This window comes from Gigantopelta aegis, chromosome 5 (genome assembly GCF_016097555.1).
Source record: "Gigantopelta aegis isolate Gae_Host chromosome 5, Gae_host_genome, whole genome shotgun sequence".
Classification (NCBI taxonomy): Eukaryota; Metazoa; Mollusca; class Gastropoda; order Neomphalida; family Peltospiridae; genus Gigantopelta; species Gigantopelta aegis.
In genome coordinates, this window is record NC_054703.1 from 11,919,503 (window position 1) to 11,935,574 (window position 16,072).

Genomic DNA, 16,072 nt, shown 5'->3' on the forward strand with positions numbered 1-16,072 from the left:
ACAAATTTCCGGATTTTTCCACAACCAAATGGTAAGATAACTGGGCTAACAAGCAACACAAACAAAATGAGTTAAATGTGCATATTTATTTCTAAGCAAAGACAAAGAGACACCAGCTCAAAGCAACACAAATACAATTTGAGATAAAGGAAACACATGGAAATATTTGCATCAAACGTACTAAAATACACAAATATTTACATCGAGTCAATCTTTAAAGCAAAAAGCCTATCGAATACAAGCATTTATATATCTATTACATTTTTTTTTTTTTTTTTTTTATACATTTTTTCTTTTACAATAGTAACATGTTAATTCATGGCAGAGGAATTACTTTTAAAAAAAGTGCTAAAATATGCCAGGTCTATAAATCTTGATTTCTCAGGATGAGGTGACAAAGAATACAGAATGTTTTGAAAAGTTTGCGATACTCACAAGTCACATGTAATAGCGATCTGAATTGTACTATTTACCTATACACTGTCACTCTCTACTTACACTCACACCACTACACCTTTTACACACCCAAACCAAACACAGCTTTATCACAGTATCTCTCTGATGTAGCCAATCGAAACACATCTTACCACAGTACCACCTCCCAAACAACCAATCCAAACGTATCTTACTCAGTACCACCTCCCAACTAACCAATCAAAGCACATCTCTCTTCACAACCATCTCTACGTAACCAATGGAAATACCTCTCACTAGATTACCGCAACCAAATAGTCAATCCTAACAAATATTACATCAGCATGCATCTTAGTACAGTATCACTGACAAATAGACAATCCAAAAACAAATTAGTAAATTCATTTTCTAAGACTAGTCATTAAATGTTCACTTATTTGATATTACACAGAATCAGTCAACTGTATCTGTGTCAAATTCATTATGTACGTAAGGAAGTCCATGTAAATTATGTTGTTTAATTATTATTTTTAAAGTACAATCGTGGAATATCTGTGTAACACATATGTAAATCAACATTAAGGCTACTCTGTGATTTTGTTAATATTTTGCCAGAAGAATAAAGGAGAATAATAGATAAAACATTTTATATTCCAATGAATTAGCAACTTTGTTATTGAAAGTTGCAATACACAGTGTGTTGTTCAATTCTCTTTTAAACTTCAATAAACAAAAAGTAAACCAAAATGAAATTCTAAAAACAGGAACAATTGACATCTCTGCTGGAATATCTTGAGGTCATTAATTGTATAAATACAGAAATAAAATATAACAAACTTTTAAAAAGAAACAGCAAAATGATAAAGTAAAGTAGTAAATAGTTCTTGTTCTTGGGGCAAAGGGATGTTTTTGTTCAAATTGGTTGTTATATACCAAGCTCAGTCTAAATATAATTTTAACACATTTTCTATACACCATACATGAGCATGTTCTCAATTTTTCCTTTTAAAATAATTTTTAAAATAACAATAATCTGAAGGAATTATGAATGAAAACCATCTTTCATTATAATTTTTAAAGTCAAAAAAAAAAGAAAAAAAGAAAAGAAATAAACATATTAATTTAGTCAAATCTGATTTGTTCACCTCGACTGTACTTCAAACTGCTTGGTAATTTAGCTACATTTTTGTTCTGATAATTAGTAACTTTATCTGGGGCCCTATTCACTAAATTCTTGCAACTTTGCGATATCGCAGTGCAATGCTAAAAGACTTGCAAAGAGGATGCTTTGCTGTCTAGCAGAGCCTAAGAGAGATCGGTGAATTAGGCCCCAGCTTCTTTCGAAGGAAGAAATTTCGACACACAAGTGAATACAAACTGAAGGACAAATGATCATGTGATTTGTGAAGACTGAATAGACCTGGCACCGTCGTACAAAGACACAACTAATAATAACAAGCAGGGATTCATCCAGGATCCCATGTCTGACGGGATTGGGGCAATTAGAGAGAGTAAATCATCCTTGGGATATGTTTTCAAGCCACTGAATGATGCAGTACACCACTGTTAAATTAATTAGAATAGACATAATTAAATATATATATTATTGGGAATTGTTAGTACAAAAATTGAGAATTTTAAGTGCTACATTCCTTTGGGAAGGACACAATGTTCAGACTAACTGGATAAATCCCTGAATAACACGCAAACACACAAATGGACAAAGTTATCACTAAAAGACAAGAAAAGTATAGCTAAGAAAATGCTAAGTCTTGTTCCCAGTTGATGATGACGACTACCGACCTGACAGTGTGTATAACACCGTCCGTGCCGCCCAGGTCTTTGGAAAGCTCAATTTTTACTCCAACCCGTCGTCAATCGTGTACACCATGAACATCAAGTCTTCAGTGTTGGGGACCAGCGGGTCACCGGGCGTGACCACCTGGAACCCAAGAAAGCTGAATACTCGCAGAAGGTTCACTGGAATAAATTAAATAAATTACACGTGAAATTTAGATCATCAACTAAGGTTAAATTGAAGATGGCTAATAAACTGAACACATGCAAAAATGTCCACTGATCGAAAAAAAGAAGATAGATAAAAGAAAAAGAAAAAAAAAGAATGTGAAATTCTGATATCCATGGCTCAGAGTTATCTGTAAACTATTTTCCACGAAAGAATTGTAGCTAAGGTTAATTGTAGTGACTTAAAAGTGTGTTTTACAACAGGCACTGTACATTTTACAGCCGTTCCACAAATCAACCTTAGGGTAGTGTCCCCCTTGAATGAATAAAATCATCTTTGCGAAGAAGAGCGAATTAGTTAAATAATAAATTCGTTAAGACTTTTCGGAACATCTTGGATGTACTCGTTGGTATCAGACATCCATAAAGAAACTGTCAGTTTATCTGCCAAGCAATAATTGCCGAATGCATAAGACATGAGAGTTATCTCCCATATTGTGGTGTGAAGGTCGTATGGCCTAGAATGTTTTTCATCGAACGCTGTGTTTCATAAAGGTATTTGGCATATATTAGATCCATTTTTACACAAAAAGTTAGTATCCTTCTTTGAAAATGATCAAATCATCATCTAACTGCCATATGACATTTACATTAGGGGTTAACAACTTGTCTCGTACCTATTGTAAATTTTTACAGTAATTTATGACGATAGTAAGCTACGCTGCATCATGGAATGAGCTGGCGAACATCTGGTCTTCTAGATTATGGTAGCCCCACTCCCATGGCTAGTGATATTCTATGTTGGGCTAATAAATAACTACTATTGTCATGCCCAATGGCTAGTGAATTTTTTAATCAAATGGTGCAGTTAAGTCTATTTTGTAAATATGAATATCCTGACCCCACCTCCAATGTTAGTGTTTTTAATCTCTATCTCCCTCTTTAGGTGACATATCCCATTATTACTATTATTTAGTAAAATTGTACTAACTTAAAGTAGGGCTAGTGAATATTTTATTGTGGCCAGTATATTTTTAAACACTGATCCAATGGCTAGTGGATTTTATAAACATTCTACAAGGTATTGCTAAGTTCGCTTCGTGGAACGGACCCAGGACTGCATGATAAAGACCTGCAAAGATATGTTTACCTCGATCAACCCTGGCCTTCTTGAAGCACAGGATAACATACAAGCATCCAAGTTGTTCTTCTGCATATTCCAGTAATGTTACCAGGCTGTTAAAACAAAAACAGCAGTAAAAATATTGCCATTTGTCAATTAAATAATAATAAATTACGTACAAATTAAAAGCTACAATCATGTAAGGCTTCATTCTTGAACAATAACATTCGACCCAAGTTAAAAGTTTGTTTTGTTTAATGACACTGCATGAGCACATTGATTAATCATCGGCTACTGGATGTCAAACATTTTGTAAATTTGACGTATAGTCTTAGAAAGGAAACCTGCTACATTCTTCCAATAGTAGCAAGGGATCTTTTATATGCACCATCCCACAGACAGGACAGCACTAGAGGCACTGATTTTCCATGTCAGATTTTTTTTCTTTTTCGTATGAAAATTTAAAAAATTGTTTTTTTTTCGTTTCAGTAAATTTATACTAAATATTAAATAAATTCCATTAAATCGACTGGAACAAGCAAAGTAAACACGACCGGTAAAAAATGTCTAGATACGTTACATTAAACATTTGGCGTAACAAACATGGGTACTAGTGTCATAGCCTAGCACAGGCCGATGTCAATGTCCATAATTTCTAGTTTGAAAAAAACTTTTTTAATTAATCAAATCAGGTTTCCTACACCTTTTTCAAAACTAAACTAATTTCCATTCTCCAGACTTACTTCCACGCTTTGGAAAACACACTTTCTCATATTTGCAAGAAAACAATGTCCCACAAATCGAAACCCGCTTATTTTAAGATATGTATGTATAAAATCGGAAACTCACGATTAGGTTCTGAATGTTAACGATTGCGTGTAAAAGGAGATCGTCTTCAATCGACGTTACTCAAGTTACCGAAATTTGCTTGTTTTCCATACTTTTTTCAAAATGTGCACGCAAAATTGGTTTTCCCCCATACTTTTTCCAGACCAGGAATTCCGTTTCAGATAGGTTTTTTTATATTTTTTTACAAGTTTTACTGCCAGCCACTTGTTTACAATTAGAACAACACATGCCATTAGATGAGGTATTTATTTACGTGTTTCTGCGATCACGGAAAATCAGTGCCTCTATAGCACATATCACGGCCTTTGATATACCAATAGTGGTGCACTGGCTTGAAAGAGAAATAACCAATTGAGGCCAGTGATGGGGATCGATCCCACACTAACCGTGCATCAAGCAAGCGCTTTACCACTGGGCTAAGCCCCAATTCCTTTGACTGTAAGTGACAAAAAGTTCATTAATAAAAAAATTATTACCCAAATTACATTAAAAATTTGCCTCTGACTCTGAGTAAGAAAACGAAGGAAGGAAGGAAATGTTTTATTTAACAACGCATTCAACACATTTTATGTATGATTATATGGTGTTGGACATATGGTTAACCACCACACAAATATTGGGAGAGGAAACATGCTGTCGCCACTTCATGGGCTACTCTTTTCGATTAGCAGCAAGGGATCTCTTATGCACACCATCTCACAGAATGGATAGAACATACCACGGCTTTGATATACCAGTCATGGCCTTTGATATACCAGTCATGGCCTTTGATATACCAGTCATGGTGCACTGGATGAAACGAGAAACAGCCCAATGGACCCACCCTTGAGTAACGAAGGAAGGAAAAGTAACTCTGGGTGAGTAGAATACATCGCTCAATTATTTATTAAACTTCAAAAATGGCATAATCGGATAATTTCCAACAAAATATCAATTATTACATGAAATTATTTCCCCAAATTAAACTGAAAGTTATCAATTGTTTTTAAAATAGACAACTGTTGAATTTGACAAATACCATATCAGCACATGTAGCCCTGTATAAAAACACTCAGGATTATGGATCATTCTTATGGACGGTCCAGGGCCAAACTCTGGCCAATTGTGAATTTTGAAAACAGTTTAATAAACCATTTGGCGGAATGTTTTACTGATCCAGAGCTAGCCATGGAACCAAATGGTTTCAGGGGTCAGATTATTTTTTAACGAGGGGCCCCATGACCACGAGGAGGTACCAAAAACATTTTGTTTAAAGACACCACTACAGCACATTTATTAATTATCGACTACTGGACGTCAAACATTTGGTTATTCCGACGCTTAGTCATCGGAGGAAACCCGCTACATTTTTCCTAATGCAGCAACGGGATCTTTTATATGCACTTTCCCACAGACAGGACAGCACATACCACAAACATTGATATACCAGTCGTGGTACACTGGCTGGAACGAGAAATAGCCCAATGGGTCCACCGACGGGGGAATCAATCCTAGACCAACTGCATGTCAAGCACTCAACCGACTTGAGCTAAATACCACCCCGATGAGGTACCAAGGCAGAAGTGAACCAAAAACACCCCCCCCCCCATAAGACACAAACACCAAAACACACACGTACCACCAAAATACCCAACTGCAAAGCTGCACGAATTCTGGAACTTTGGTCTGACCAGAGACAGATTAAAATATTAATATTTTAAAAGTTTTTATGCCTCAACTCTTTACCTTTCTTTTGATCCTTCTGCAAGGATTCCTGCGGGACGTAGAGCTTGCGGTCCCATCAGAATAGTCTCCCAGGTGACCCCAAGGCACTCCCAACACCCCCCCCCTCCAAACCATAGAATACACACATATGCACCAAAAAAGCTGTATGAATTTTGGTCTGATCAGAGACCAACCATATTGTGTTTTTTTTACATAAAATCCGTACCTTTCTTTAGATCCTTCTGGAAGGATTCCTGCGGGCAGCTCGACGTAGAGCTTGCGGTCCACCAGAATCGTCTCCCAGGTGACCTCTAGACACTCCACTGGGGAGATCTTGAAGCACAAGTTCGAGGCAACTTGTGAGTTTGCCAAAGAGCTGACACCATCTGCGAACAAGTCCTTAGCATTGACAGGGGGCGTTTTGAAAACCCCCACGCCGTTGCCCTCTGCCACGAATGAGCATACTGAGACATTTACGGCGTGGGGAACATCAGGAACACCACCGAGGCCCGGGGCCTAGCGATATACTATACCGCTCGTGACTGAAATGAAACAAGAGAAGAAATGTCAATTTTTTAATACCTAAACTCTGTGCATCAGATGTTGAGCCATAACATCCCCCACCCCACCACCCCCGAGACCAGATCAGGAACATGATCTCGATCTTGGTCTGGGGCCTAGCAATACACTATACCGCTCGATACTAGCCATAACATTCCCCCCCCCCCCCCCCAGTGATATACTATACCACTCGTGACTGAAATGAAACAAGAGAAGAAATGTTAATTTTTAATACCTAGAAACTCTATGCATAAGATGTTGAACCATAACACCCCCCCTCCCCAACTACCTGAGACTAGATCAGGAACACAATATCGATCTGGGACATAGCCATATACTATACCACCTGACTGAAAAAAAAAAAAATATATAGTGAAACCTCTGTAAACCAGAATTCCCCCAAAACCAGACAGTCTCTTTTAAAAATCAGTACAGAAATTAACCTCTCTAAACCAGATACCTCTAAAACCCAGACATTTTACCTGGTCCCTAGGATGTCCGGTTTAGAGGGGTTTCACTGTGTGTGTGTGTGTGTGCGTGTGTTGGGAATTGGTTGAGATTTCATCATCGGTTATAATTGCTCGACACCAACCAATTAACTTTCGATTACACAGTTAGAATTCCATAACTCAGACTAGATGAGGAACACCACCAAGACCCTGAATCCAACAATATACTAAATTGCTCGTGACCGAAAAAAAGAAACATCATTAATTCATAAACCCTGTCCATTGCCAAATTAGCCAATTTTCTAATTCTTTTTTCTATAGAAAAAGGCTACAAAATTTAGTGGTCTAATAAAATATAGTTTAAATTAACCATGCAGCTCTCTACAATAACGTTTCTGTCCAGGAGCCAGATGGTTGTCTGTGTGTGTGTGTGTGTCAAGTCTACCCATTGGAACAAATATTAAAGAATTTTTAAAAGCATAAAGTGTATCAAAGAAACAATTCTGGGCATAAAGTTTGGCACAAATGATTCTGTCGTTTGTTGGTTATGCAAAACCAATATCAACATAAACGACAGATCGTTCGTGCAAAGGCTGTAATCGTTTGTCAGAAAATCGTTAAAGAAAAATCACTCTTTTTGGAAGGAAATGCCTACATTCTTTAGTGCAGCAAGGGATCTTTTATATGTACCACCTCACAGACAGGATAGCACATACCAGCCTTTGATATACCAGTCGCAGTGCACTAGCTGGAATGAGAAATAGCCCAATGGGCCCACCGACAGGGATCAATCCCAGACCGACCGCTTTACCACTGGACTACGCCCCTGGGGGAATATGAACGGCAGAAAGACTTCTAACGTTCCAGCATGAATGAACTGAATGCTGGAACATTTGGAAGTCTTGCTAACAGCTTAAACTGTAAAATACAGTAACAGGTCGTTTCGTCCTGATTACTAGTTCACCTGAGTTGTTTTTATCAGGGTCAATTCGTACCTCCAAGTCATTTCGCCCCAAATTTCGATTTGTCTTAATTTTTTATTTTGTTAATAAAGTACATCTATTCAATGATTTGTCCTACATCCATTGATTTTTAGATGACACACACTGCGATCTATATTGCATGGTTATATAAAATTTACAGAAAAATAATTTTATAATTTTTTTTTATTTTCAATATCATCTACTCAAGCCATATACACGAAATACATACAGGCATTAGACTCACGCTGCATACTACTGATGTGTTGTGGTTTCTGATTAAATATACTACATACCCAGCTGAGGTTCAAAAGCTGAGTACGGTATTTTGATTTCTCCTAGCTTCAGCCGACAGAAAATAAACAGCTGATAAGGCAGGGCTCGACCTTAACGACAGCAACGTCAGTGACATATAAACTGCCGTCGGTTGGGGGCGTCACTGATGGCACCTTTGTGCCGCCGGATAAAAATTACTGCCGTCAGTGAAGCTCCTCACCAACGGCAAAATGTATAAACGTGTATGAACATTATCTGCTAGTATTTAACACAGGCGTTTGGGTCCTGGTTGGAGTTAATGGGCGTTTAGTTAATACCACATGATGGTACTATATTTGGTCATGAGCGTACCCTGTGTTGTATATATACATTCTTATTGCATTTTGCCTCCTCGCTTTCATGTTATGCTGCCCCTTTTCAGGTTTGGCAGCCCCATTTGCAGAGTATGACAGATATTTTGAAAAGTCACTAGCCACAGGGCTATTGGGTTTGTGAAAACCACTAGCCCACCAAGATAAAGCACTAGCCCAAATTCTTGATAAATTATAACTGGATTTTTATCTAATTTTTGTAAGATTACACATTTACGAGTACAACGGTAAAATGAAACAAACACTTAAATTATGTTGTAACTTTCAGTTTTGTCGTGTTGTACGTTTGGTCTTTTGTCCAGTGTGATCCATCGTTATTGTCCCGTTTTCTCTTTTGCCCACTCCCGGGGAAAAATATTGATTAAACTCATGGTTGGTATCTAAAACCACTATCAAAATAATTAAATTTAAATGAGGGTACGACAGTATGACACACGGTAATATATGGTTGAGTGTATTTGGTAGTGGGTTATGATTTTAGGGCCTACTATTCATGTCGCCAGGAACGGTACTGCCAATTGCTCAAATACAGGGCATTATCCCATGTCAGACCGATATCAAAAGAATAGAATGGCGACATCTAATCCGTTGTTAATTGATGAACAAAAAAGGTATTATCTTGTATCGGCAACTGTGAGACATTATCCAAACGTAATAGCCCAAGCCGAGTCATTGCATGTGCGGTTACCATTAAAGTAAACTGTTTTCCTGGTTGCCGATAACCATATGTAAGCGAAGTGTTAAATTAGAAAACAATAGGTAAATAAAACAAACACTGAAATTCAAAGCATAACTGGGGTTTACTTGATTGAGATTAACCTGGCGTCGCGATTGGTGATTTCCAAGTTAGCCTAAAACATAATTATGTGCGAGATTAACTACCACGTGACGTGTCCAACCAATCAAAACACGCATGCCATTAGACTTGATTTCCTGTGCAAGAAACTTGAAAGGGAAAAGTAAACAATGCATGCTGTAACCGTGACGATGTAGAGATAGCATGTTACTGCAGTTTGCAGACCTAGTTCAAGTGGATTATTATTATATACTGATGATGTTGTTGATATTATTCTATGACAAACGTCTTAATCAAATTTATGAAACGAAATTTCAGCCAAGAGAAAAAGAAACAAAAACACGATCGAGCGATAAGGAGAGGGGGTGGGAAACCACTTGCCCTGCAGACTAGTGGTTTTGCGTTTCTCACTAGCCCGAACTTAAAAACCACTAGCCACGGGCGTCGGGCTAGCGGATTTGTCGAACTCTGCCATTTGTTTTTCTGCGCCCCTCTTTATATTTCGGCATCCTGTTATAATGTACAGCACCCAGCTACGCTATTTCAAAATGCACATTTTTTTCCACGCTGACAAACACCGATGAGTGTGCACACTGGACATCAAAGGAAACAAACCGCGTTATATACAAAAGCACAACTGACTATTTTTTAACAGCCTGTTGTGTCCCATACAAGTATCTATCAGGGGTTTCCCTAGAGCGATAAGCCGACACGGCCCGTGCTCCCTTAGCCAGCCAAGTAAGCGCCTTCATGTCTGGTAAGCGCCTTAACTGCAGGACCGTGTCGGCTTAATTTGTAACATGTATACAAAACAATGGAGCTGTGATTCGTAACGTCATTCACCACACATTATCACACTTCCATTTGGTATCTCTGCATTTCTTTAGATGTTCACTTTGAGGTCCATTGATCGCACCGTTTTAATTGTCGGCGGACTTGTGCTGGTCACGTGGTACAGGTGATCGGCTACTACTAATCCGCCAGATAACTGCTTGTTGTAATAATGTCTGTATGCTTGGGAATTACGCATCAAGACAAATCAAAGAAAATACCTATTAATTGAATAAACATCTTTGAAGGTGAAATTCTTGAGTAAAACATGTCACCATTAATCCTGGTATATATTTACCATATCGAAACCGTAACTACGTTGTTATTTGCTACCCCGCCCCGGAGTCGGTCACTGGCGAAGTCAGAGGCTGAATCCGGGGTGGGCGTGCCTGAACCCTAGTGGATAGGGGCACGTAAAATGAGTTGCCCGTTGCCCCGTTATTTGCTAAAATGAACGGTCACGGATCGACCAAAAAAATGGCTAATAAAATTTGCAAGTGGCTAAAATTTTCTATCTTCTGATTTGAACAAACGGTTACATAATCTATTCGACACCTCAAACATAATAATACCAAATATTCAATTAGCATAATAGCAATCTCGCGACCGGTAACGAGAAACAGTGTTATCCAGAATACAGCGTATGCCTTATGATGTTTGCTAATTTTAATAATCAAGGTTATTAATTTTAACGGCATGCATTCGACATGTATGACAGCAATGTGACGGCGATTCAATGTCTGGAAGATATGTAACTTGCTATTTTAATTTTGTAAAGTCTTTGAGTAATAAAAACAAACCGACAATGCATGTCAATTTGAATACACATGCCAGTTCAGGGCCGAAGACATGTCGGCTATCCCAAGGTCTGAGTTCAGCCAGACCGAGCGGAAACAAAACGTTCGCTACACTGTTTTGTGCGCTTCACGTTATTAAACCAAATGGACACGATGGACACCAATCAAGTAGTTCGCGAACGTTAGGAAGAACGTTCGTTGGCTGAACTGAGGAAAGCTCTCGGCGTAATATACGTCACGCTTCAGAGTCAGCTGACACCCACGTGTCAAGAGATACCGTTGCGGACATGAACAATACGATTACACAGGAGTAAATCTTGATGTAAATGTGTAGAAAACAATAGTTGTTTGCATCAATGAATACCTAACTGCAGTTTCGTTATTTCCTTTGTCTTTGTTAATTTTGTACCTATGGTCGAGAGCACGCACTGAGATCGCGATCGCGGGAAATGTACAATTTATACAAATTGCAGTTAAACGTACACTGAATTAGTTTACAATAATCATATTTGTTAGATAATGCTAGATATATATTTGTTAAACTGTGAGATGACATTTAATAAGTTAGCTGGATTTTTAAAAAAAAGTAAAATTTTATTTTATTAACGTTTTGGGGGGTTTTTTGTAGTTTTTTTTTATATAAATGGAATATACTGTGAAGTCAGCATTCTTAGCTTAGGTATTTTACAAGCAGAAATCACAACAAGCATTTAACACGACGCTGAAATCAACAACAACATGACGCAAATTATGAAGTTGTTGGGGGTGGGGAATTGATGTTATAATGATGCTAAATATGTAAGCGCCTTAAAAAAATCCTGGGGAAAGGCCTGTCTATTTGTATGTTCGATACACATAATAAAAGTTATATTTCATTTTAGCAATGAAAACATTTTATTTTTTATTGTTTCGGCAATCTCCAACTGAAAACAAAAACATATTTGGCGTCAAACTTGCCACGTGATCAGAATGGTAATTCTGTTGTTTGTCCACTAACTCATGTCTGATATTTCAACCTGCGTTGCAGATTTAATTGGTCTAACTGATAATTTTTACTTACTGTCATTTGTTTATTCAGCAATTCCTTATAAAATATTAGTAACGTTAATTTTTTTTCAGGGGGGAGGGGGTATCACTGCTTATAAAAACGGAAGTGGTAGTGTTCATTATTAAATTAATTTATCTTGGGTGCCAAATAATATATACACTGCCTTTACAAAAATGAAACTACTTTTTATCAGCTGGCAATATCAATACAATCGATTCACTCGATGAAGATGGAAATAAAAAGAACACAAAAATATTATCCCCAATGTGGGAGATTGTTTAAAAATATCTTTATTATTTTTCAGATATCTTAAAATCTTTATTAAAATAATAGTATTAAAACTTTGATCGGTTTAGCAAAACGACTACCTGATAATGTCAGACCGACACTCCATTTTAACTAACAGTGCACAAAAGGTAAGGCAGCTTGTACATCGTACCAACTTTTCAGTACCAGATACCAAGGGGCAAAATAAGGGATAGGTATTTCCTCAAAGTCAGCCATCACATAATATACGGTAACCAAATGTTCCTGTTTGTTTTTTTGCTTTTCAGGGTTTTTTTGTTAGTTTGTTTTGGGGTTTTTTAAATGGTGGGGTGGGGGGTTGCGTGACCATCCTTTAATTTTCACCCAGCGAGAACACTGTAGGGTGTATACTACCAAATCAAATCCCATAGACGACAATAGTAACATATGTGGCTAAAACTCCTACCTGCAACGTATCAACCGACATAAACGCCACGGATATAAATACTACCACCCCTTACACTTAAAGTGAATCAGAAAAAAATGGGGGTCAAGCTGCTCGTTTCTGAGATAACGGGTAACGTCTATGACTACCCTAGTTTCGCACAAAATTAGAGTACCTTTTTTTACAGGTACCCCATACATGTTTCAAGCACAAGGCTACTGACACATTGGTACTAGATGAAATAAAATGGCACATTTTTTTTACCCAGATGAAACTATTATTTTTTTACAACCAACACACTCACATTTATAACCAATCACAGGACTTGTGGTGTTCACTTCTCTATCAAAAGTTCGGTGCACCTCGAACTTTGACCCAGCCGGAAGTTATTTGGTTTAGTACTACCTGTATACAATTTAATGTCATCCATAGAACAACTGTCTTGCCATATTCACCAAAACCTGAGCAACTTCGTCTCAGAACAGGGGTTGATTTTTTATTTTTATTTTACCACTATCCCAAAGAAATAGTGAATTTCAAAAACCACTATTCCATCTAAAAATGTACTATCCCTTCAATTATTAATTATGTGTCACTAGTTTTTCTGACTGTGCTACGTCGCCCTGTACAACATTGCAAATCGAAAAATTATATATATACCAGTCTATCAGTGTTCTCGCTGGGTGAAAATTAAAGAGGGCGGCCGCTCGGCACATCCTTCAAAAAAACAAAACCCTACCAATAAACGAAAAGCAAAAATGGGGGGGGGGGGGAGATAGTTTGGTTATCATATTGTTGTGTGTTGGTAGACTGAGAAAAGACATACTCCTTATTTTGCCTACGAAAAAGGGCAAAGGGGTTTATAAAAAGACTCTTTTAATTAACCGAAGATGATATCGGTCTGACATTCACGGGCAGTTCCGGTTTTGCTGGACCGATCAAAGTTTTATTATTATTTTAAATAAAAATTTCAAGATATACGAAAAACAATAAAGATGTTTGTAAAGTGATCTCCTAATGTCAGATACATTTTTGCTATTTCCATCTTCATCGAATGAATCGATCGCTGTGATAAAACATTATCGCCAGCTGATAAAAAGTAGTTTCGTTTTTGTAAAGGCGGTGTATATATTATTTGGCACTCAAGATAAATGATTTTAATGATGAACACTACCACTTCCGTTGTTTTTATAAGCGTTCATATCCCCTCAAAATGAAAAGTTTACAATATTTTATAAAGAACTGCTGAATAAACAGAATGACAAAAAGTAAAAATCATCAGTTTCAACCAATTTTATCTGCAACTGAGGACAAAATATTAAACGATAGTTAGTGGAAACAAGACAGAATGACCGTTCTGATCACGTGACAAATTTGGCGCCAAATAAGAGGTTTTTTCAATCGGAGATTGCCGAATCCGTCAAAAATAAAATGTTTTCATTGCTTACATAAAATATAACTTTTATTGTGTCTATCAAACATACAAATGGATACAGATATTGGACAAAATAGAGGCTGTTAAAAATACTGTTAAATTACATTACGTAACTGTCGTGTCAATTGCTTTTTCGTACACAACGCGGCTTGTTTCCTTTGATGTCCAGTGTGCAGACTGATCGTTGTTTTTTGTGTGGAAAAAAGTGCATTTGGAAATAGCGGAGATAGGTGCTGGAAAATAAAGAGGGGCGCTCATAAATAAAGGAGGGAGGGGAACGTGAAAGGAGGGCGGCAAAATGGAATAGCGGGGCGGGGCGCTCCGCTTAAATGGAGCAGCGAGAACACTGGTCTATGCATTACTGCGTACTAGCTGGAATTACAAACGAACTCACTCCAAACACTAGTCTCGATCAAAAAGATGGTTATTTTGTACCGGCAAGTGCATGAGAAAGGTCTTAGTAGCGTGAGGATTTGTTCTGCAGAAAAATGTAGCTGAAGAAAAAGGCGTACGCAGAATAGTCAAACGATTTTTGGTATTCCGTGCTTTATTTTCACTTTCATAACGGAATATTGGAAGAAATTTACTATTTGCGGAATAGCGTAAAATTAGACCCCTGCAGAAACACCAGGTTCCGTTAAATGTTAGCTTATGCTAGTAGTCCATGATTCCATTTGTAATAAATTCTTGTTTATTGAAGTTTATTAACATACATTCGTAACATTGAAGAAATTTGACTAAATCATGTAAAAAAAAAAAAAATTATGTACATACAAAAAAATAACATTTCAGTCATTTATTTGCTGCAAAAGTCTTTTTAAAAATTGCCGTCGGCATACTCAAAATCGCCGTCTGTGGGCCCTTTTTCAGTGATGGCAATTTGTTTTTTTAATTGCCATAGGTAATAAATTCTTAAGTTCAAGCCCTGTAAGGCATTAATATCCAAAGACAGAAAATTACCGGCACGAGTTCCTTATTTTCCCCATAATGAATTTAAAGAAATATTTCTTAGAATTAGTTTAAGATTAGGGTTAGCGATAGTTATATACAATATCTTTTAAAACAATTTGTTCTATAAAACCAACAATGTTGGAGTTCAAATCCAGGCCTAGTACTACATTGTTTGTAGTAGTGGGGAAAATACGGAACTCTTTCCCAGGGTTCGAAATGGTTTTAGGGCGAAACGACCCGGAATCGTAAAATACTGGATGTGGCCTAAAACTGGGCAGTGGGGAACAGAGGAACATTCTAGAAAAAAATCTAAATAAGATTAGGAAAAACGAAATACTGTAACTTATATGCTATGCAACATCAAATATGGTCATCAAGTAAAATAATACGTTTTGTTTACATATCAAAAAAAATATATAATAAAAAAAATTATGCGCAAAATGACAGCTGAGAGTGCAGAGTACGAGGACGCCATTTTGGATTTTTCGAAAAGTAAACAACTACAGAGGCCTGCACAATTTCATGCTCTACCGAAGCAATTCGACAAATAAAACACATACCGATTACTATTTTGTAACGCAGGCATGCTTTTATTCAACTCGATTATAACTGGGCCAAAATTTTCGTCAATAACGATAGCGTCGGAAGCTTTTAACATATCTTCCCACCAACTTCCTCTGCTCAGCTCGACTAGCTCCGTGTTGTATAACGTGACCTTCACTGTCACGTGACCGTATATTATTAATTTTCTTTTTTAATTACACTAACTAGAAGTTAAATTAAAATGGATTTTAATTGATGTAATAACATTGCCGTCTTATTTTGTTGCGT

At 37.2% G+C, this 16,072-nt stretch overlaps 1 protein-coding gene across 1 annotated transcript; it reads right to left on the reverse strand.

Moving 5' to 3' along the window:
- Window positions 1–71: 71 nt before the first annotated feature.
- LOC121373257 (ornithine decarboxylase antizyme 2-like) lies at window positions 72–15,914 on the reverse strand. The gene is given in 5 exon segments (XM_041499766.1): window positions 72–2,394; window positions 3,530–3,615; window positions 6,282–6,547; window positions 6,549–6,597; window positions 15,796–15,914. Coding segments are annotated over 5 exon segments (627 nt in total). The 5' UTR covers window positions 15,900–15,914; the 3' UTR covers window positions 72–2,272.
- Between the last annotated feature and the right edge of the window lie 158 nt (window positions 15,915–16,072).